Genomic DNA, 22,312 nt, shown 5'->3' with positions numbered 1-22,312 from the left:
CCAGCCCCACATCCTGAAAGCCCGCACTCAGAGGGGGTTCCAGCTGCAGGCCCTCAGCCTCGCTGTGCAGTTTCTCCTCTCCACACCTTTGCACAAGCTGTTCCCTCTGCCTAGCATGCCCTTCCTTTCATTCTTTTGTCTTGGCCTTCTTCGTGAGCTTTCAAGACAGCTCGTATTATCGCCTCCAGGAAACAACCAGGTTAAGGTCCCCTTCTCTGGGCTCCCAGGGCCCGCCCTTCCTACCCCCGCGTCCCCTGGCGCTGATCACACTCTGTGGAAGCTGCCTGTTTGCTTGGGCATCAGCCGCACCAGGCTGGGAGCCCACTGAGCTTTGGGTCCCTAGGCCCAGCCCAGGCGCCAGCCTGGAAGAGGTGAGGCCATGGGATAGACTCGTTGTCCGCCTTTGGCCTGAGATGCAGTGCTCCCCCTCCCCTCCCAGCTCTGACGCCAGTAACTGCCTGTGGGTTTCTTAGCCTCACAAAACCTTGTCTCCTCTATAAATGGGAATATCAATAGTATCTGCCTGGCAGAATTGCTACAAGGATTGTTGACGGAAGCTAACACACTCCATGGTGTTAACTCTGAATCTTCACCAGGTAAGTCCTATTAATAGATCCATTTTCCAGATGGGGAAACTGAGGCACAAAGAAACGTTGAATAACTTGCCCAGGGTCAGTGGCAGAGATAGGGTTCAAGGCCAAGGCCTAACCACTGTGATGCACGGCCCCCCAATAACTTACATGAAGCCCTCAGCCTGGCACACAGTAGGTAGTCGTTAGAGATGGCGGCTCCCGCTGTTAATAGCTCGGTTCATTTGTAACAGTGGGAGAGGTGGGACTGGTCACAACACGGGAGAAAGGGCTCAAGAACTGGGGAAACAGCGAGGAGGGGAAAGAGTTCAGACTCGGGAGTGGGCCAGTGGAGGCCAGAGTGGGAGGGCAGGCCGGGCCTGGCAGGCTGCTGGGAGGAAAGGGTGAGGGCACTGGGGCTCCACGGCCATCTGTGCACCCACACGGGATCACCCCTAGCTTCCTGCTCTTAGAGGATGAAACCCCAGACTCCGTCACTGAGCACGCAAAGTGCATTGTGACGGAACCCCAGATCACCTTTCCGGCCTTGTGTCCCACCCTTTCCCCCATACATCCCACGCTTCAGCCACCGGCCTTGCCCTTCACCCCTCCATGCCTTCACACACACTGTTCATCTGCCTGAAATGTCCCTCATCTCTTCTGGCCCTGATGGACTCCTACTCATCCTTTAATACCCAGTTCAAATGGCCCCCCCTCTGGGAAGCTTTCTTTGATACCCTCGCTGATCATATTCACTCTCCCCTTCTAGACTGTCAGCCTCAAGGCCGAGGACGATGACTGATTCCACTCTGTGCCTTGTGCTGGCACAAGGTTGTGCTTGTGCCCAACACAGAGCTGGGCACAAAGTCATTACTTAGAAAAAACTGGATGGGGCTTTTTAAATTAAGTCTGTACTCAAGTCAGGGGCAGGCCCTCGTGAGACCACCCCCATGCTCTCAAAGCCTCGGTGTCCAGCAGGGCTCTGACGTGGAGGCAGAAGCTGAGCAAGATTAAGGAGGGACTTCACACTTCCCGGGGATCCAGACTAGAGAATGCTCTAGAGCAAGTGGGGCTCCGGAACCCTGCTGTGTGCACAGAAAATGCTGCCCAGGAGAGTTCGTCCCTGACACCTCACGCCGAGCTCCTCCAGCACCACCCAGAGTTGGCTGCAGATGGAAGACAAGCTGGAGGCCGGAGAGGTCCTGTCTGCTGTCACTCATTGGACCTCCTTAAAATGAGGAGCTCAAAACGGACCTTGCCTGGGAGGCAGGGAGCACGCTGGGCTGTCACTCTGCTTCTGGTCCTACAGTCTAAGACCACATTGGCTTTTGCAGCAGCTTTTGGCTTGTGGTCAACTCAAACCCCCAGATCTTTTTCACTGGGATGGCTGCCAAGCCACATCTTGTGCATTTGATTTATGGCTTGGGTTAGCTGAGCCCACTCCTGCTCCCCAGAAGCTGACAGGAAGAGGGCGATGGTTTCTGGACCCCTAGGAGGGAGAGGGATTGCAGGCCCCCAACCCAGGAGCCTCGATGTGAAGGCGGGCAGGCCCCCCTCTCCCTATTTGTATTTCCTAATCCTTTTTCCTTGAGGCGCCAAATGCCAGGACCTCTTGAGTGTGATTGTCATTAGCATTCAAGTCACAGGCCACCAGGGCTCCAGCAGTTCGACCTTTCAGGTTCCTGGGGGAAGCGGTGGTTCTGGAAGGCACCCAGAAGGGCAGAGAGAGAGGGGTGTTGGCGGCCTGGGCTCCTGAGTCCGGTGTCCGTGTGCCCCACAGAAGGTGCTGTACTGCTCTGAGCCTCAGTTTCTCATCCGCAGAATAGGAGTAACAAACCTCGACCTCATGGCATTGTCAGGACAAAGGCGCCCAGGCAGGAAGTGACTTCCCCGGCACAGGAGTGTCTGTCTGGGATTGTAGACAGCTGGGGCCAAACGGATTTTAGGGGCCCAGAGATGTCCTGCTGTTACCCCACACACTGAGCAGGAACCGAGGCGAAGCCTTCCCCGCCTTTGCAAATATTGTTCCTGCTCGGCCAAATGGTCCTGTCCCCAGGGACCGCCTTTTAAATACCACCTTTTCAAAAAGGCCTCTCCTGACGACGCTCCCCAAGGCGACCCCGTGGCCCCGCCTCAGCCCCGCTGTCTCCCCCGTGACCCCCACTCTTGTGTACAGTATCTGTGTTTTTCGGCTGCTCTGTCCCTCTGTCGCTCTTGCTAGGCCCCAGCTCCATGAGGGTGGGCACCACGTCTTCGCCATTCCCTGCTGTCCTCCCCTGGCCCTGGCGCATTGCGTAGTCAGGATTCGTCAGTGGGCGGAGAATGACCGTCAGGAACTTTGAGGCATTCCCCCAGCCTTTGGCTACTCCCAGTTAAGCGAGCCGGGGGACCCTATAGAACGTAAAAGAAGAGTGCGTTTATTTCCTTCTGTCACACACAAGGTCACTTCCCCGCCCTGGGCCTCAGTTTCCCCAGCTGTAAAATGTCCGGTGCAGAGTGAGAAATGGGCCTGCCTCTTCTCTCTAGAGTTCCAGCTCTGAAAGCCTGAAGTCGGCCCAGGAAGGGGGAGAAAATGGTATTGAATTGTATTGCCTGTTGGGTTGAAAAAAACAACTTCTGCCAGGAAATCTCTCTTACTCTGTCACTTTCTCCACTGGCCTGGAAAAAACTGCCCCGCGCAGGCCCAGGCCTGCGGAACCGACACAGAAAAAGTCACAGGCCCCTCCTGCCCCGGGTCCGGGCAGAGGGGCCCCTGAAAGGTGTGTGGCAGCTGCTTTCCCGGGGGGTCCGGGGGTTTGTTGCCTTAACCGAGCTTACCAAGCAGGTAAAAAATTCCAGACATGTTCTCCGCTGACAGCTAATTGTGTCCTTTATTAATGACCATGGCTTTCTGGGGGCAGGTGGGGGGTGGGGAGGCCAGTCTCAGCCCAGGGGGCTCCTTCAGGTGGAGCTGATGACCACGTTTCTGGATCCCGGAGAAGGGGAAGTGCTACGTGAGGTGACCCCGAAAATGCACCCCCAGCTGGAGAGGGGAAGCCCCTTCCCCGGCTCCTCGAACCCCAGCAGGGGCAGCTGGCGCCGACCGAACGAGGCAGGGGTTCTGGAATCTGGCGGCCCAGGCTCTGGGTCCGAAGTCGGCCTCCCAGAACACAGCCTCCAAAGCACAATGACGGTCTGAAGGGGGACCCACAGGGGGACTATGGCCGTGGGTAGCCTGGGAGATGCTCCCAGCTCCATCCGGCCATCACCCCCCCTCCTGGCACCAGGACTGCCTCAGTGACCCATGACACCACCTGTCCATACAGCAGCCAGATGTGCCGGGGGACTCAGGCCTGGCCCTGCCAGATGTGTCAAGCTTTCCAAACACATCCGGCTTCCCCTCGGGCACATCCAGACTATTATTTAACACTCGCTTTTCCAGCATCTGTGAGTCCTGAGGATTACAGGCTGGGAGGCCCCGGCGTGTCGATCCAGCTTAAGGTCTGGGAGCCTAGAGCCCACTACTCATCAAAGGGCCTGTTTTCTCAAGGACCCAATGAGGATTTTTACAAGCCCCATTGCAGTGATAGCCTCGAGCTGGAGGGAGGGCATTTGTGGAGCTGTCTGTTCCTCATTTTCTCACTAGGATCCTGTGTTAGCCTAGGAAGGAAGGTGGGGTGTGCAGCATTAACCCCAATTATAGATGAGGGATGTGAGGCTCAGAGAGGGACATTGTGAAGAGGTAGCTGAGGTAGGACTTGAACCAGGCAGAGGAAACAGCACGTGCAAAGGCCCTGAGGCTAGAGGAGGCCTGACGCACTCCAGGACAGCTGGGAGGCCAGTGGGACTGGAGTGGAGTGGGCAAGAAGGAGGGTAGTAGGAGGTAAGTTCATAGAGGTAAAGAGGATACAATTATATCAAAAATAATGAAATACTTAGGGATAAATTTAACCAGAGGGGTAAAGGGGGCTTTGCAGGCTCTTGGTTTTTACTCCAAGTGAAGGGGGAGCTGTCAAAGGCCTTTGAGCAGAGGAGCCACACACAGCTGATTCCTGTTCTGCAGGCTCCCTCTGGCTGACGGCTAAGAGCAGACTGCAGCCAGAGGAAAGTGGGGAGCTAGGATCACAGGGGTGAAAGCAGGAAGCCAGTTGGGAGCTCCACAGAGATCCGACAGCTGCCACTGCCCCCCCCCCCCCCCACTTTCTTCCCTTCCAACCTGTGCAGCGGAACTCCTGGTCTGCAGCCCCAGCCCTATCAGCCACTAATTGCTGTGTGACTTTAGGCAAGTCAGTATCCCTGTCTGGGTTGTGTAGCTGTAGTCCTATAACAAGGAGCTTGGACCAGAAGATCTTGAAAGTTCTCCTGACTTCCAGTGACTCAGACCCCCCTCCCACCCCGGCCGGCCTCTCCAGCCTCATCTCCCGCCTCTCCCAGCCTTGAACTTCACGCTTCAGCGACCCTGAACTATTCGCAGCTCCCCACACACGCACGCACGCACCGTGCCGTTTCACGCCTCCGTGCCTTTGCTCAGGTGGTCCCCTCTGCCTACAATGCCCTCTCCCGCCCGCCGCCCTGCACATGGAGAGCCCGTGTTCTTCAGGTCTCCTCGGGGCTCCTGGCACTTGACAGGCCATCCTGACCTTTAAGAGACAATAGAATGAAGTGGATGTGGGCTCAGAGCTGCCTTCAAATGCCAGCTGCGTCTCTGGAGTTGCCTGACGTTCTTGAGCCTCTGTTTCCTCATCTGTAAAACAGAGATAATTCTATTTCCTACTCCCAGGGTGAGGGTGAGGGTACGGGAAGATTGTAAAGCACCTCACCCGGCCCCTGGGACCTGGAAACTGGAATCTGTGAAGCCGTGAAGACTCTGGCTGCGGAGAAAGGGCTGTTGAGTGAACGGGGGGCGGGGGCTCACCCTGGACAGGGTAGCCCCAGATCCCTGGAATGACCCTGGCCAGGACCCCAGCCTCCCAGCAGCCCCGTGGCCCAGGGGGATTCCTGTCCACCCCTCCTGTCACCACCCCCTCCCCCTGCTCACCTCCTCCGTCAGGGCCTGGTCAGAGCAGCCTGCCGGCAGCCACACAGCACTTGGAAATGTCCTTAATTGCTTCACCAGAGTGGGGAGTCACCCTGCGGGCAGATAATTAAAAAGTTCAGAGCTTGATTAATTGGGAGGAAATTGGAGGAATGGGGCTGCCTGCTGGGCAGGCGGGAGCTCTCAGCCCCTACCGTGGGGATGGCGTGAAGGGAGGCAGGCCAGAGCCGGGATGGGGAGCCTAACGTGGCATCTGGGACCTGGAAGGGCCGGTGGGTATGAGACAGGCTCACCCACCTTTGTAGGTGGTGGGGTTCAGGACCCAGCTCCCCAGGAGACTGTGATCTCCCCCCCGCCCCACACACACACACACACAACTGGGGAGGAGACGTCAGGAGACACAGTAGTGGTGAGAGTTCCATGACTCCGGCCTTGGGGCCAAGGGCCCCACAGGCCTCCCAGCCTGTCCGTCGGGAGCAGCTGCGTATGCCTGCTCTGCACCAGGTGGTGAACAGGGCAGGTGTGGTAGCTGCCTTCATGGAGCTTGCCGCTGGGCAGGTGGGAGATGGAGAGACAGATGTTAACCAAATGCCAAGAAAGACCAACGTAGGACGCCTTGAGAGCTCCTCATGGGGGCACAGGGAGCAGCTCTGGGGGCTCTGACATGGTCTTGGGGGCTCCAGAGGCCTAGAACAAAATCTCCAGTCCACACACAAGCTGAGTGAGCATAAGCACAAGATCCCACCGTTTTGAGCCTCAGTCAGTCAGTCAACAAACGCTTCCTGAGGCCTTGTGTCCATCCCCTCTTGGCCAAGCAAGGACTGAGCGGTGCCAGACAGTGTGGGTCCCTGCTGTCCCTCGGCACGCAGCCTGGTGTGGGAGGCAGACAGTTGCAACCGTGTCATCGTGCAGCCAGAGGCAAAGTGCCTGTGCTTCAGGAGCACAGGAAAGAGCCCCAAACCCAGCCCTGGTGGGGGGTGGCATCCACGGAGTAGGACCAAAAGGGAGTCTGGGCTGGAGCTGAGATTTGAAGGATGAAAACAAGTTAGCCAGGCTGGAGCTGGGACAGCGTCTCAGGCAGAGGGAGCAGCCTGAGCAAAGGCCCGGAGGTGAGACCGAGCATAGCTTGTTGGGAGCTGGAAGCTGTCTGCTGTGATGGAGCCCAGGGTGTGGCTGGGAGGGCGGGGGGAGCTGAGGCTGGCGAGATGGACCGCAGAGGGGAGGCTGAAGCAGGCTGGACTCGGACAGGCACGAGGGAGCCACTGAAGAGCGTTGAGCAGAGGAGGGCCTCGGCAGCTGGCTGGTGTGGAGGCTGGCCTGGGGGGGCCTGGTCCACCCTCAGGGAGAGAGGACATGTGTTAACACAGTCCCTGCCGCTACCCTCTGACTTCTGTGGTCCTGCCAGCTGCAGGTGGGACCCACAGAGCCGGTTCCAGCAGGGGGAGTCGGACGTGTCGGGGAGTGGGGGGCAGCATGATGACACCCCCCGGGGTGGTCCAGGAGGAGTTACCACAGCAGGGGAATGACCCTGAGGCGCTCCCTGGACATAAGCTGGCCAGGCAGGGCCCCCTTCTCCGGGAGAGAAGGGGAGAGGAAGAGGTGGAAGAGAGAGGAAGGGTACCTCCATCAAGCTGGGACACTGGGGCCTCAGAGGTGGGTGTCAGAAAGAACATGGACCCTGGGCTCAGGCTCTGCCCTGAAGCCTCTGAGTGACTTTGACAAGGCACTTCCTTTCTGCGAGCCTCAGTTTCCTCATCTCTAAAGCGGGCGTGGAGCCTCCTCTGTGCAGGGTGGTGTCAGGACAGAGGGAGGTCGCAGCTCACCCGGGGGCGCAGGGTAGATCGGCAGCTCCTGCCTCTAGCCCGGAAGCTCACCGCCTGCTTCCTGCGGGGCTCTGCCCAGTACAGGGGGTTCGGCACCCTGCCCAGCCTGGCCCCCGGGGACTGACTCCACCTGCCCAAGCTCAGCAAAAGCAGGAAGCGTGCAAAATGCAAAAACCACTTTGCATGCAGGAGACCCCCAGCCCCGCCTGCTCGGCCACAAGCTCACCACGAGCTCAGCCCTGACATGTGCACGGCACAGGCTCTGGAAACAAATTGGGTTTTCCACAGTTCAGGGAGAACGTAGGGCCTGGGGTGGGTGGGTGTGCCCACAGCTGGAAGAGGCCCTAGAGATGGCCCCAGCTGTGCCCAGGGTGGGCAGGAAGTGGCCTGGGCTCACAGAGCAAGGGAGACCACGAGGCCACAGGGGCAGCCCAGCCTCAGCATCCCCCTTCTGGGCCCAGGACTCTTTCTTCTATCCCAACTCCTCTCCCAACCCAAATCCAGAACTTCCTCGAGATGCCAAGGCGGGAAGGTGAGCCAGCTGCCCTTCCACCCGGCACTGCTGAACCTGGGCCCCCACCCCGGCCCCGCTGCCCATAGTGGCCAGCAGTCAGGCCTGGTCAAAGCCAAGTGTGCCAGCCCCTGCTCAGCCATGGCCTCTCACAGGCAGGGCCTGGGCCCCTTGTCCCCACATCCTAGTGCTCGGCCCATCATCGGGGCCTAACTAAAGCCTCTTGAATAAGTCATAACTCCCCAAGTGGAGTGAAGTGGAGCTGCGCTCCTGAGGGCAGAGACCACCTCTTCATCCCTGTATCCCCAGGGATGAGCACGTAGCAAGTGACGGGCCGAGAAGGAATGACTCTAATACTAACACTGTATACCGCTTACGTGAGCCTGGCAAGTGCTTTCTCCGTGTTAACTCAGGGAATCTTCCCAACAAATATAAGGTCAGTGTTACCATTCTCCCCGTCATCCAGACAGGGAAACTGAGGCACTGAGAGTTACGTAACTCGCCCGCGATCACACTACTGGCAAGAGGCGGGCGTGGCTTCAGCCCTGGCAGCCGGCTGTGCAGGTCGTGCCCGGGCTCTGCTTCCTCAGTCCTCCTGCCCAGGTCCTCGGGAGGGGGCCAGGCTGTGGTGAGCCTGCCTCTGCCCAGAGCCACAGACCAAGCCCTCGGGTCGGCTGGACCCCCAGGAGGACAGAGACGCGCCTTCCCGGCCCCCGGGGCCTGGCACACGGGGCCTGGCTGAGCCTCCACTCCACCGTGGCACTGGTCGGTTTGCGGATTAAGCCGGAGTCAGTGGGAGGAGACAGGGAAGCAGCAGCAGGCTGGCCAAGGAGGCCTCGAGGATCGCCCGGTGCCAATTAGCGGCCCCGCCGTGCCAGGCCCAGATGGAGCCCTGCCTTGGCCTGACTCAGGGCTCGCTCGGTCAATTATCACCTATCCCCGGAGCCCAGGGGGCAGGCAGGAGGAAAATCTGTTTCCCTGTAATCCTCCCTCCCCTCGAGGCCGGCTGCCATCCTGCCGTGGGTTGCCTGGCCACCGGCTCTGGGCGTCTGCAGGAGGCAGGTGCTGGCTGGCTGCTGGCCCCAAGGCCTGGGGTTGGGGCCCAGGTTTTGCCTCTCTTGCGGAGTGACCCCGACCAGCCCTGTCCCCTCCGTAGGCCCCACAAGATGGTCTCCAGCCCTGACATTCAGCCACCTGATGATTTCTGTGTCCAGTCATCGGAACTGCAAAGGCCTGGAGTCAAACCTCGGCTCTGCCACTTGGTAGCTATGTGACCTTTGCAGGGAGGGGTGGGGGGGATCACTTCATGCCCTCTGGGCCTCAGTTTCATCATCTGTAAAGTGGGGGCGATAGTGGTACCCACTTCAGGATTCAGTGAGAGAATCCATGTAAATCGCTTGCACTGGGCCCGGCCCCGGCAAGCACATAATAAATGGGAATTATTATTGTCCTGACATGCTGGATGCATACGAAGAGCCAACATTAATACGGCACTTGCTGTATGTTCTAAGCACTTTGGGTGAATAACCTCTCAAACCCTCAGCCCCTGCCCTCGAGTTGCTCACTGTCCAGTTGGGGAGACAGACCTGCCTTCATCCGGCAAACTGCATTGGCTGAGCACCTACTGTGTGCCAGACCCTGTACTCGGTGCTGGGGATGCGGGGATTAAAGACCCAGCCCCTGCCCCAGCCAGGGTTCACCGAGCCACGGGCAGAACACAGATAAGTCACATCTGGGTCACATCCAGTGGTGGGGTGCAGCGGCTTCATGCCGGCGTGGCTCGCAAAAGCCGGCTTTGTTCATTTCTCCCCAACTCAGTGTTCAGTTATCTCAAATTGGTAGCTTGAAATAAGGGAGCCTTAGAAATTGGGAAAAACAACAAATCAGGGCTTTTTCTCCCCAGCCATTTACCAGCACACCAGGGCCTACAGAGCGTGTGTCTGGTGCTCTGCACTGGAGGTCTGAGTGTCTGCAGTAGTGCGGAGGGCGGGCCCCCGGGGCCGAGCGGGTCAGATTCACCAATCCCCGGGGCAACATGATGGGTGAAGGGCATCCAAGCAAAAGGACGAGTGCGTGTGCAGCCAGGGCGTCTGAGGAGCTGCAAACAGAAGACAGAGGTGACAGATGGGGCTGGAGAAGCATCAGGAGGGTTGGCCAAGACCAAGGGTGTTTCCGGGAGGCGGGAATTCTGGTTTGAGAACAGGAGGAGCTGGTCACCCTAGTGGAAGACCCCTGGGGAGGGCAAATGAGCAGTGGAGAGGGATCTGAGCATCCTTGTGACCTGATGAAATCGAGATGATAATTGTGGCACCAACCTGGCGTTCACTTGGCTGAGCCCCTTCTCACCCGCTTTCTCGTCTGGGTCTCACGACGCCTGTAAGGGGCATATTCAGTCATTCAACAAGTACTGAGCACCTGCTGTGTTCCCACCACTCTGCCAGGAGCTGGGGAACCAATGAGAACCGGACAAAGCTGGCTCCCTTCCCCTCCCCATGGACTTCCAGTGCGGCACACAAGTGTATAAACTCTCTTCTAATATAATGACAGGTTGTGATGAGGGTCGATGAAGGAGACAGACAGACAGAGCGCAACAAGAGAATTGCTTTAGCCAGTGTGGTCAGGGAGGGCCTCTCGGAGGCGGTGACATTTAAGCTGGGGCCTGAAGGATGAAAAGGATCAGCCATGAGAAGAGCAGGGGCAGCATCCAGGCAGAAGGTACAGCATGGCCCAAGGCCCTGAGGTGAGAACACTCTCAACGACCGATGGGCTGGAGCCCAGTGAGCGAGGGGAGTGGCCGGAAGCAGCAGGAAGGCTGCAGAGCCAACCTTGCAGGCCCATGGATCAGGGCGAGGTGGCGGAGTTGCTGTGAGGGCCCCAGGGAGCCGCTGGTGAGTCAGCAGGTGCGGTGGGTCGGAGTCGCTCTCATCAGATGTGGGGAGGTGGACGCAGAGCAGGGAGACCCGTTCAGAGGCTCCCACTGTGTCTATACCACACAGGTGCCACCAGCTCCTTCCAGAGGACGCTGAGTGTCAGAGAGGGCAGGAGGCCTGTCTGTGCCCACACCACGGCTAGAGGAGCAGCTGCCCAGTCTGTGTCTTCAGGTCTCATTGTTCTCTTCCCTCTTCTGCATGAGACTCAGATGCTGGCAGGACCGGTGCCCTGCCCGCTGAGAAGCTGGGGGCAGCGTGGCCCCTAGGGTGCCGGGCACTCTGGATGGGCAGCTGCCCTAGACCTGCCTCCATGGGAAAAGTGGTGGCCGATGGGAGCTGAGGCCCCAGCACACCCCCCAGCCCCTCAGGACTCCTGGGATCAGAATCTGCCTCTGCAGGGCCGGCCCGGTGGCACAGCGGTTAAGTGCACATGTTCTGCTTCTCGGAGGCCTGGGATTCACCGGTTCGGATCCCGGACGTGACACCGCTTGGCAAGCCATGCTGTGGTAGGCGTCCCACATATAAAGTAGAGGAAGATGGGCATGGATGTTAGCTCCGGGCCAGTCTTCCTCAGCAAAAAGAGGAGGATTGGCAGCAGATGTTAGCTCAGGGCTAATCTTCCTCAAAATAATAATAATAATAATAATAATAATCTGCCTCTGCCACTAAGAGCCACCTGTGGGGCCGCCCCGTGGCCGAGTGATGAAGTTTTGTTCACTTGGCCCAGGGTTTCGCTGGTTCGGATCCTTGGCGCGACATGGCACCACTCATCAGGCCATGCTGAGGTGGCGTCCCACATGCCACAACCAGAAGGACCTACAACTAGAATGTACATCTATGTACTGGGGGGCTTTGGAGAGAAGAAGAAGGAAAAAAAAGATTGGCAATGTATGTTAGCGCAGGTGCCGATCTTAAAAAAATAAAAAGAGCCGTGTGTGTCTGCTCTCTCTGGGCCTCAGTTTCCTCAAGTGTCAATAAGGTGGTTGAACTGGATGCTCTCCAGCTCCTCCTTTCATCCCCCTGTCTCCCACCTGGTACCCGGCATCGTACTGAGAGTTCACAGTCAGGCCAGTACTTACAGATTCGTGAGTGAGTCATTGAAATAGGCACTTGCACCCTGCACTCGGGCCCAGGGAAGGCTTCCTGGAAGAGGATGCCTTTGCTGAGGCTCAAAGGGGCATAGGAGTTCGCCTGATGACAAAGGGAGGGCCTTCCAGGTAACGAGAGCAGGAGGACAAAGGCCGGAGGTGTGCAGGTGGGCCTGGCAGCGGGCGCCGTGCGTGGTTGACTGTGGAGCGTCAGGCTTGGGGTGGTGGGCACTGAGAGATGGGCAGGTGCCGGCCCTGGGGTCCCGGGGTCCTAAGGAGTTTGGGGAGCTGTTGTGGATTTTTTTAAATAGCAGCTTTATTGTAATATAATTCAAGTATCATGCAATTCACCTATTTAAATTGTACAATTCAGTGATGTTTAGTATGTTCACAAAATTGTGCGACCATCACCACAACCACTTTTAGAACATTCGCTTCGCCTCAGAAAGAACGCACATCACCCGTTAGCCGTCACTGCCCATTCCCTGCTCGCCCCAGCCCCCGGCAGCCCTCCTTTCAGTCTCTGTAGATGTGCCTCTGCTGGGCGTTTCCACATAAATGGAAGCAGACTCTGTGTCGCCGTTTTTGTCTGGCTTCTTTCACTCAGCACGTTTTCAAGGGTCGGCCGTGTCGTAACATGTGTCAGTACTTCCTTCCTTTTTATGGCCAAATAATATTCCATTTATGCCACTGTGGATTTTTAAGTGACACGGAAAGGTTTGCACTTTAGAAAGCTCTCTCTGGAAAGTGGGCAGGAGGGGGCCAGATGGCCAAGAGAGGCTGAGGAGTGGGTGGGAAGAGCTTTCTGGACACCTGCAGGGGTGGGAGGATGGCAGAGAAGAGCCATGACGGGCACTGCTGAGGAGGGAAGGCCTGGTAACTGACTGGCTGCAGGGGGTGAGGGGAGGGAGGGGCTGAGGGTTCCTGGTGATTGGGGAGAAGGATGCCGCCTCCCGGGACCGAAGAGCAGGTTTTATGAAGCACAGTGTAGGCAGATGCCGAAACCACGGAGGGCCCGGTGGGAGGGCCCAGTGGGAGGGCCGAGGGGGGTGGGGCACACCCCTAATGAGGGAAGGCTTCTGGAGGAGGCAGCCTGACCAGGATGTGGTGACGGGAGAGGACAGCCGGGAAGGTGGTCCAGATGGAGGGGTTGGCAGCGGGCAGCCCCCGCCAGCCGGGCTCAGGGAATCGCTGGCAGATGGAAGAGGCGTGCGAGCGGGGCAGCCTTTCACCCGTGAGGGAGCCAGGGACCCTGGTCTGGGGCCATAACCCTTTGGCATCTGTCAGGCTGATCCTAGACCCTCACAGGAGCCCTGTGCCCCCATTCTACAGCGGGGGAAACTGAGGCTCAGAGAGGCCAGCTGCTTGACCAGAGCCAGGCCTGCAGCCTGCATGTCTTGACTGGACAGAGCCAAGGTGCCGAGGCTGCCCCTTCAGCCAGCTGGCAGGGAAAGGTGGGTGCCTAAAAGGAAGGTGAGACGGAGGCAGGACAAGAGGACGCGGGGGCCCCAGAGCCAGCACGGTGATGTCGAGAGAGCCCTGGGTGGGATGGGCACCCAGGGCAGGAGCTGCCAGTCCCTGCCCAGCACTCGTGGACCGTTGACGCAGCGCAAGTCACTTAAAGGCAGCACGGTGTGGTGGTTAGGGCAGTGGCCTCTGGAGTCAGACCGCCTGGGATGGACTCCCAGCTCTGCGGCTGTAAGCCCACATCCTTGGCAAATTACTCACTCCTGTGCTTTCCTTCCCCATCTGAGAAGGGGGGCGGCAGCGGTGCCTGCATCACCGGGCTGGGTGAGGCATTGGGCTGGTGAGGCTGGGAGGAGCTGCTCTGTGTTAAGTGCCTGGAACAGCGCCAGCGCTTAGTAAGTACCCAGTGAACGTTGGCCGGCTCGTGTTGACCCCCTCAGAGCCCTGGTTTCCCCCTCTGCACTGGGGAAGCCCTAGTTACTCCCCAGGGGCCTCGCCATCCTCGTTGGTGTCCCTGAAGCCTGGTTGGTTGTGTCACAGTCCTGTCTTCCCCTTCGTGGACAGGCTGGTGTGGCTCTTCTCCGAGACCCCACAGGCCTGGTCAGCGGCGTCAGCCAGGGCGGTTGTTGATTAGGATGCTCTCTCCAAAAGGCAGGCACAGCAGGGCCGGGGGGGCGGTGAGGGGGGACTGTTTTCTAGCGTCCCCATCCCCAGGGTGTTGTCCTTGGCTTGTTTGCTGAGCACTCACTTTACCTGGCAAGCCCTGAGATGATAAGTGCAACCCCTCCCCAACCCTGCGCCAGGCACCGTTCATTGCAGGCAGTCCTCACGGCTACTTTATGGGGTGGAGGCTTTCTTACCAATGAGAAAACTGCAGCTCAGAGAGTTTGAACTGCTTGTCTGAGGTCACCCAGCAGATTGGTATTTGAACCAGATACAGTGTAATAATGCCAGGAATTGTTCTAGGCATTTTTGCCAAAATTAACCAATGTAATCCTCACAACAGCTCTAGGAAGTGGATACTATTGTCCCCGTTTTACAAATGAGGAAACAGCTTAAGTGACTTGCCCGAGGTCACGCTGCTGGCACAGGTGGACCTGGGATTTGCCAGGCAGCCTGCACGCTAACCAGCGTGCTTCACTGCCTTTCTCCTTGCAAGCTCTCCAAAGCCCATGCTTGTTCCACTTACGCAGGCAGCTTCAGGAAGTGTTTACGGAGCGCCCACTGTGTGCCCGGTTCTGTGTCAGGCACAGGAGGAGCAGCCGTGAATCAGACGTGGCTCCAATCCTGGGGGGCTGCAGCATGCCGGGAGACCCCTTGATGGATACTGATGGCAGGGGAGTAAAGCACTCTGAACTCCAGTGCGTGAGCACCGAGGAGGCGGGGTCTCTGAGGCCCGAGCTGATTGGGGGAGGTGGGGAGGGCGGTTTGCTAAGACCTGGAAGATAAGCTGGAAGACTGGGGCTGGAAAAATGATTTAGGGAGATTTATGTTAGCCATTTACATATGAGGAAACGGATGCTCAGAGAGGTGGGGTCGCTTACAAAAGGTCACACAGCACATGGGCATGGAATGTGATCCAGGTGAGGTCCCCTGGTCTGTGGACAGTTTAACCGCATCTGATCCCAAGGAGGAACTTGCCCCTTGCAAAACTCTTCCCTGTCCTCCTTACCGCTTACTCTTTCTAAGATCCCCCAGCAGCACCACAGCAGAGCTGGGATTATGAACCCCCGTAAGCAGAAGAAAAAACTGAGGCCAGGAAAGGGGCAGGGCCTAGACCCCGGGCCTGCGGATTCCCAGCCCAGGGCCAGGAGGAAGCGTAGGGTGGATTTGCACACAGGCCCACACAGGAGCGGTCACCTCTTATAGAACCTAAGCCTGTGCCCTGAGCTGCAGGGCCTGAACCCAAATCCCGAGCATCCCCCGGCGCAGGGAGGAAGGCCAGAGGCCCTGGGAGAGCCTCGAGTGCAAACACTCCCTTCTCGGGCTGTCCCTGGTACTGCAGGCCCCCTTTATTTCAATGAACTGATCAGACCTCTGCTATAGCAGCTGCTGCTAGTCACTGGGCTCCGACACTGTGCAAGGCCTGCTGTGCCTTACGTGCCTGTGCCACGTGCTCACCATGGGCTGCAGAAATGGGCCTTAGAATCATAACTTTACAAACTAGGAAACTGAGTCTCAGAATGGCTAAGCCACTTGTCTAGGGCCACACAGCTGGTAAAATGCCAAGCTGGGAGTTGAAGCCGGCATTCTTTCCTGTTCCACCACATCGCCTCCCTACCTGCCCAGCTCCGTGCTAGATCTTTCTTCTGTGATGTAATCATCTTGATCAGCTGTGACCCGGGAATCTAGTTAGGAGAGTCAGAGCCCAGCCAGCTGTTGGTGAGCAAGTCTGCACCATGGGCGCTGACCCAGACCTCCTCTGGGCCTCCAGTCTGAGTCAGGGTGGATCCCAGAAGCGGTGGCACAGCCAGGCTGGGGGAGGTCAGGAAGGGTCGCCGAGGGCCCAGCCAAACCCACAGACAGCTGCAGAGACAAGAAACCAGGTAGCCCAGAACATTCTGGACACAGCTAGGACTGCCTTGCTGGAGCCTGGAGACCCCAAGAGCTTCAGTAGATGGGTGTCCCAGGCATGATGCTGCCTGGGCCCTCCGTGAGGCTGCGTGGCCCCTTCGTGAGGCTGCGTGGTCCATCCTTGATGCCGTGTGGTCCCCCCTGTGATGCTATGTGGTCCCTCTGTGCCTTGTGGCCTCTCTGAGTCCTCCTCCGGTTTCCCCAATGACTCCCCTTGTCTTCTCTCCCAGGTTGCCCATCTGGAACCTTCAAGGCCAACCAGGGGGACGAGGCCTGCGCCCACTGCCCCATCAACAGCCGGACCACGTCCGAAGGGGCCACCAACTGCGTCTGCCGCAACGGCTACTACCGAGCAGACCTGGACCCCCTGGACATGCCCTGCACAAGTACGTCCAGGCCCCTGCGGCCGGCGCCTGACCGAGGCCCGAGGCCGCCTGCAGGGAAGCACAGGGCAAGGGCTGGGCAGCTGTCCAGCTATCGCCAGCCTTGCCTGAGTGAGAAGCGGCCAGTTTCCTGGTGGGAGGGGAAATGGAAAACGAGCTGGAAAAGGACAATCCTGGGGTAGTCGTGCGGCCGACGTGCAGATACCACGGAGCGGGCATCTGGCTCCTTGCCCCCTTCTGCTAAGTCACATGGAAGATAAAGTCAAGGACTTGATTCACACAGGGATGGAGAACGGAAAGCTTGGCAGAAGAAAAGGCAACACAGGTGGTATCTGTGGCAGAAAAGGCTGCCCAGTGTTCTCACCTGGCAGCCGCTGCCTGAGTCACAGGCCAGGGTCCTCCAGGAATGGGGTGACTGTGAGGGCAGTGTTACAGCCCCTGTAGCAGACAGGAATGGCATTCAGCTGCAGGGAGCAGAGAGCTGACTCCAGGGGCTTAAACCATAAGGGTTTATTCTCTCACACGATAGGATCCCAAAGGCAGGCAGTCCTGGGATAGTGTGACCAATCCCTGAAGTTCTCTGGGACCTGGCTCTTTCTTTCTGCTCTGCCTTCCGTAACAGGTGGTTTCTATCCTTCAGGTCACTTCATAGTCCAACACTGCTGCTGACGTGCCAGCCATCACACACATCCTAGGCAGCAGAAAGAAAGAAAGGGACATAGGGATATGCTATAGCTGTCTCCTTTTAAGAAAAAGTCTTAACCAACAACTCCTGCTGTATATCAGTAGCCAGAACTTAATCACAGGAAGCTGGGAAATAATCATTTTTCAGCTGGACATACTGCCACCCTGAACAAAATTGAGCTCTGTTATATGGAAGAAGGGGAAATAGATATTGTTGGGTATCCCCAGCACAAAAAGACAGTTATTGGTCACAGACATTGAGGAGGAGGGAGCCTGGGGAGAAAGGTTTAAGTAGATGTGCACCAGGATAAGAGTAATATTCTAGAAACTTCTCTCTGGGGGTGGAGAAGAGAAAGGATCTGAAGGCGACCTGGCCGGAGCCAGGGCAGTGGGCACACAGTGGTCTCTTGGGGAACGTACTCCCCCAGCCCCCACTGACCGACACCTCTCCCCCTCCCCAGCCATTCCCTCCGCACCCCAGGCCGTGATCTCCAGTGTCAACGAGACCTCGCTCATGCTGGAGTGGACCCCGCCCCGCGACTCGGGAGGCCGCGAGGATCTCGTGTACAACATCATCTGCAAGAGCTGCGGCTCGGGCCGGGGCGCCTGCACCCGCTGTGGGGACAACGTGCAGTACGCACCCCGCCAGCTGGGCCTGACCGAGCCGCGCATTTACATCAGCGACCTGCTGGCCCACACCCAGTACACCTTCGAGATCCAGGCCGTGAACGGCGTCACCGACCAGAGCCCCTTCTCGCCTCAGTTCGCTTCCGTGAACATCACCACCAACCAAGCAGGTGAGCGCTTCAAATGCAGGCTCTGGGGCGGCGCGCGCCACGCGGTGGCAAACGGGGCCTCCGCAGGCGCTGGTCAAAGGCCCCCTCCGTCTGTGGACTGGCTTCCTCTTTGCAGAGGCCGTTCCTGTGATCCCAGCGCCTGGGAGGGTCCGTGTTCCCTCTCCACTGTAGAGGTTTTTATAATCGTTGCTGTCACTTATTGAACAGGTATTTTTGAAAGTAAAAAGGAAGCTGCTCCAGCAAAAAGGCCCAGGGGTGGGTGGCTTAGCGCACAGCAATGCGTTTCTCGCTCACGTGAGAGTCCAGGACGAGCAGTCCAGGTTAGCGGGGTAGCTCTGAGCCACTCGGAGATGCAGGGACCCGGCTCCTTCGACCTGGTGTCCCGCCACCCTCCACGCTCCTGGTTGGCGTGGTTGAAGCCGGGTCGCAGGCCGGCCGGTGCTGCAGCCTGCAGGAAGGGGGAGGGGGAGGACCCAGGGCACCGATGTGTTTGAGCCAGCGGAGGTGGCACCCGTCGCTTCTGTGCACGTCCCACTGGAGAGATCTGGGTCACGTGGCCTCACGGAGCCACAAAGGAGGTTGGGGATGTCCTTCTCCCGACCTAACATGAACATCTACCACAGTGGACGGTGGGGAGGCGGACTCCCGTGGACATCCAGCGGTTTCCACTGGTGCCTCTCTGAGCCTGCAGCCCCCTCCAGTCTGACTCCAGCAAGACTCCTCTCCTAAGGTCACCTCTAATCATCCTTTCGGTGACCCCACGTCGCCCCCCGTCTTCTGCCCTGCTTTCCTTCATGCAAAAAAGTTACCAAGAGTGCCGTCCCACACACCCCCACTCCCTCTTCAGTCCACCCCACTGAGCTTCCAGCCACTTCTCTCCACCAAGCCCACTGTCCTCAGGATCACCTGAGACCGCCACATGGCCAGGTCCAGGAGACACTTCCCAGCCTCATCCCCCAAGTGAAGGCCACATGAGATTTTCAAGCACTTATGGTACCTGCAGGTTGAAAACTTTGTGGTTGGCACTGTGAATGTGCCTCTCAGTTATTCACTCAACAACCCTTGCCAAGCCCCTGCCGGGAGCATGGTCTGGGCCCTGTCTAAGGAAGAGCCAAGAGAGGTAAGGCTCCAGGAGGGAAAGTGAGCGGGCTGCTCAGCTTATCTTTCTGATACCTAGTGGGGCATGCACAGTAAGCACTCAGCGGCTCCAGAGGTGGAGAGCCAGGAAGACTTCCTGTAGGAGGCAGGATTTGACCTGCAATTTGAAGGACCAGTAGAATTTTGAAGGGAGCAATAGAAAGAAATGGAATTTGAGAAGGGGGAAGGGCATGCACAGGGACATGGAAGGAGAGGGGGCAACCAGCTCCACCTGTTTGAGGGGTCTTCCCACGCATGATGTCACTGCATCCCCCTGGCCTCCTTAGGCATCCACGTCCCCGTTTTACAGATGATGCTCAGAGAAGTTGAGTCACAAAGCAGGAAGGGTAAGAGGCAGGATTAACCGGGTCTGATGGACTCCAGTGCTCGGGCAAAATCCAGGGTACATCCGAGGAACCCTGAGTGTGACTGTGGGTCTCACCGTGTGTGAGCGTGCGTTTGTGGGAATGTGTGGGTGTGTCATTGCATGTGTTTGGGTGACCGTGGCCCTGCGGCTTATTTGGACGTGTGTTCGTGAGCATGGGTGTGTCAGAAGCTGAGGGGCGTGGAGGGGGTGTTGAGCACGAGGCTGTGTGTCTGAACGTGGCTCTGCCCGTCGGTGCGTTGGCGTCTGCGAAGGAGTGCGGTTTTGCTTGGGAACGGTGGCGGTGTGGCCATGGCTGAGTACGTGTTGAGCACGTGCCTGCAGTTGGAGCAGGGCTGTGGGGGCATTTAAGCCCCGGGGTCCGGCGTCCGGGTGGGGCTGACTCAAGGCGGCAATCTGAGAGAACCCTCAAAAGCCAGCAGCTGTTGGCAGAGACACCCACCAGATGGTGAAGCTTCCACCGGGAGTCTCCCCGGCTTGACAAAGCTCCGCGCTGGGGACGCCCAGGCTCCCGGCAAGGGTGGAAAGGAGGGAACTCTTCCCAGCCAGGAGAAGTTAGAAATTCCCAAGCCCCTGGCGCCCTTTCCCTGGCTGTGGGGGCCTCCCTGCCTTCCTCTGGGAGCCCCGAGGATGGACCGCCTCCTCAGGGCAGCTCTTCACAGCACAGAGCAGAGTCTGGGCTGCTGGGACGGAACCCTCCCGTCCCGAGCTGGACGTTCCCGAGAATAGAGATGGGGCGGAGTGGAAAGGAGGGGCTTCCGGAGAGGAGGGTGCCGGGGTGCCCTCAGGGCTGAAACTCAGAGCAGTGAGAAACCAGCACTGGCTTAGGGGCAGGGCTCAGTCTGAAGCCCAGCTTTGACATTCATTTGCCCTGTGACCTTAGTGTATGAGTCTGTTATGGCTGCAGTACCGCTGTGTAACAAAACCACCCCAAAGTCAGTGGTCTCCGACCCTAAGCATTTATCTTCTCACTCGCTAGTCTGTGGGTCAGCTAGGGTTTAGCTCTTCTGCACCAGGCGGTCCGTGTGGGGCAGGCCTCCAGAATGTGGGTGGGATTCAGTCTGTTCCAGATGTCCCCTCATTCTCTCTGGACCAGCAGGAGGGGAAGAGCAGAGATGATGGATCCGACCTGTCACACTTGAGAAAGTCGCTTCCTCCCTCTGGGCCTCAGTTTCCCCACCAAATTGTGCATCAGAACTAGAGGAGAGCTTTTGCAGGACACAGGTTCCTCGACCCACCCCAGGCCTGCTGAATCCAAAGCCCAGGCATCAGCCCTGGGAATCTGCATTTTTAGCAAGTGGCTCAAGTGTTTCTCACCATCAGACAAATTTGGGAAACTCAGGTCCAAGTGAGTCTCAGTGCCCTGAGCTTTCTGGACCTTAACCACGCTCCCCGCCCCTTTGTTCCAAGCCCCTGGACAAGCCCAGAGCAGCTGGGGCTGTGCAGCCACACCACACCCTCGCCACGGTATCCTCCTTTGCCAGATGAGGAAACACTGGCCCAGAGAAGTCAAGCCGTTTATGCAAAGTCCCACTACTAAGGGGCCTCCACTAGGATTGAAACCCAGGACGGTGGGACTCCAAGTCTACACTGGAGGAGACACAATTCCTGCCACTGAGGATTTAAGCCCTTCGTGGGAAGATGAGCATGGACAGAGTCAACATACAAGATGACACGAATGAGGCCCAAGGAGGGGTCAGGAGGTGAGGTTATAGGCGGAGGAGATCATTTCCTCCTGGCGAATGGGAGAAAGGCATTCCACGGAAGGCTTCCTGGAAGAGGAGGCATTTGAGCTTGGCTTTGAAGAATGGAGAGGCTTCTAACAAGCAGAGATGGAATCGTGCAGGGAGAAAGGTGTCCAGTGGAGGAGGGAAGCGCGGGAGCAGGCTGGAGGGAGAGTTCTCCTTTCTGTTCCTCCTAAGCACCAGGCTCCTCTGCCACAGGGTCTTTGCACATGCTGTTCCCTCTGCCTGGAATGCTTCTCCCCCCGACTCTTCCTTCAGACCTTAACTCATCTTCATGGACCTTCCTGACTTGGTCACATGCCCCCATTTCGTTCCTGTCTGTCTCCCCCACCATCAGCTCTGGGTGGTACACTATGGTCTGCTTTTTCCCACTGCAGTTTTCCCAGTACCTAGACAGGGGGCGCACCCCAGTGAAAGCTCAGTGAACATTCTCAGGAGAGTTCAGAGAAGCGTGGAGTGAAGTGGGTGTGAAGAAGTACGACAAGGCTGGAGAGCAAGTTTGGGGACTCAATTTCCAGACAAATGCTTTCAGTGGTCGGTTTTAATCAGACCCTAAAATTCAATATACAAATATCTAGCTCATTGCCTTAAAAGGGAAAAGTATTTCTTTGGGGCAAGTCACTGGGCCTTGCTCGCAATCCCTCGGCAGTCCCCGGGGCCGGAGCTGTCTTCTGACTTCATAAAGCCGTCACGCCGCCTTCGAGCTACACTCCGCCATCCCATAATGCCTTTCTGCCCTGGATTCGAGAGTCCTCTCAGGCCCCTGGAGGAAAGGGGCTGGCCTGCGTGTCCCCACTTAAGCACGAGGAAACAGGCCTTGGGAGAGACCAAGCAAAGGCCGGGCTCACTCGGCTGGGAAGGGGCTGACCCAGGATTCGGTCTGGCTGTCCAGAGTCCTCGGCCTCGGCACACAAGGCCAAGACAGCGTCGAGAGGGAGGGGAAGGGAGGGCAGGCCTCGGGGTGGGCATTGGAGGAGAGCGTCTCTGAGGAGGTGGCGTTTCAGCTGAGACCCGAGCAGCAGGGCAGAGCCGGCCGCGCAGACCTGGGGCATGTGCCGCACGTCAGTGATGGGGACTGGTCCTCAGGGCCACCTGCAGCGCTCCTGCCCGGGACAGCATCCCACCCCGAGCAACCTCTGAGCGGCCGCATCTCTGCCCGGCCCCGGAGGTGGGGGAGCGGGGCAGAGGGATTGGAATCGGGCAAC

General features: G+C 58.1%; 1 protein-coding gene across 6 annotated transcripts in view; it reads left to right on the top strand.

Annotated features, from left to right (window-relative positions):
- Positions 1-22,312, top strand: part of EPHB2 (EPH receptor B2) — a 181,207-nt gene that overhangs the window by 121,389 nt on the left and 37,506 nt on the right. For all 6 annotated transcript variants that reach the window (XM_070251468.1, XM_070251462.1, XM_070251488.1 and 3 more), the window contains exons 4-5: positions 16,207-16,362; positions 17,505-17,840. In XM_070251468.1, coding sequence (XP_070107569.1) covers positions 16,207-16,362; positions 17,505-17,840 — 492 coding nt within the window. The remainder of the gene's footprint in view (positions 1-16,206; positions 16,363-17,504; positions 17,841-22,312) is intronic.

This window comes from Equus caballus, chromosome 2, assembly GCF_041296265.1.
Source record: "Equus caballus isolate H_3958 breed thoroughbred chromosome 2, TB-T2T, whole genome shotgun sequence".
Lineage (NCBI taxonomy): Eukaryota > Metazoa > Chordata > Mammalia > Perissodactyla > Equidae > Equus > Equus caballus.
Note: the sequence above shows the minus strand (reverse complement) of the source record. Positions and strands in the feature narration are given on the sequence as shown.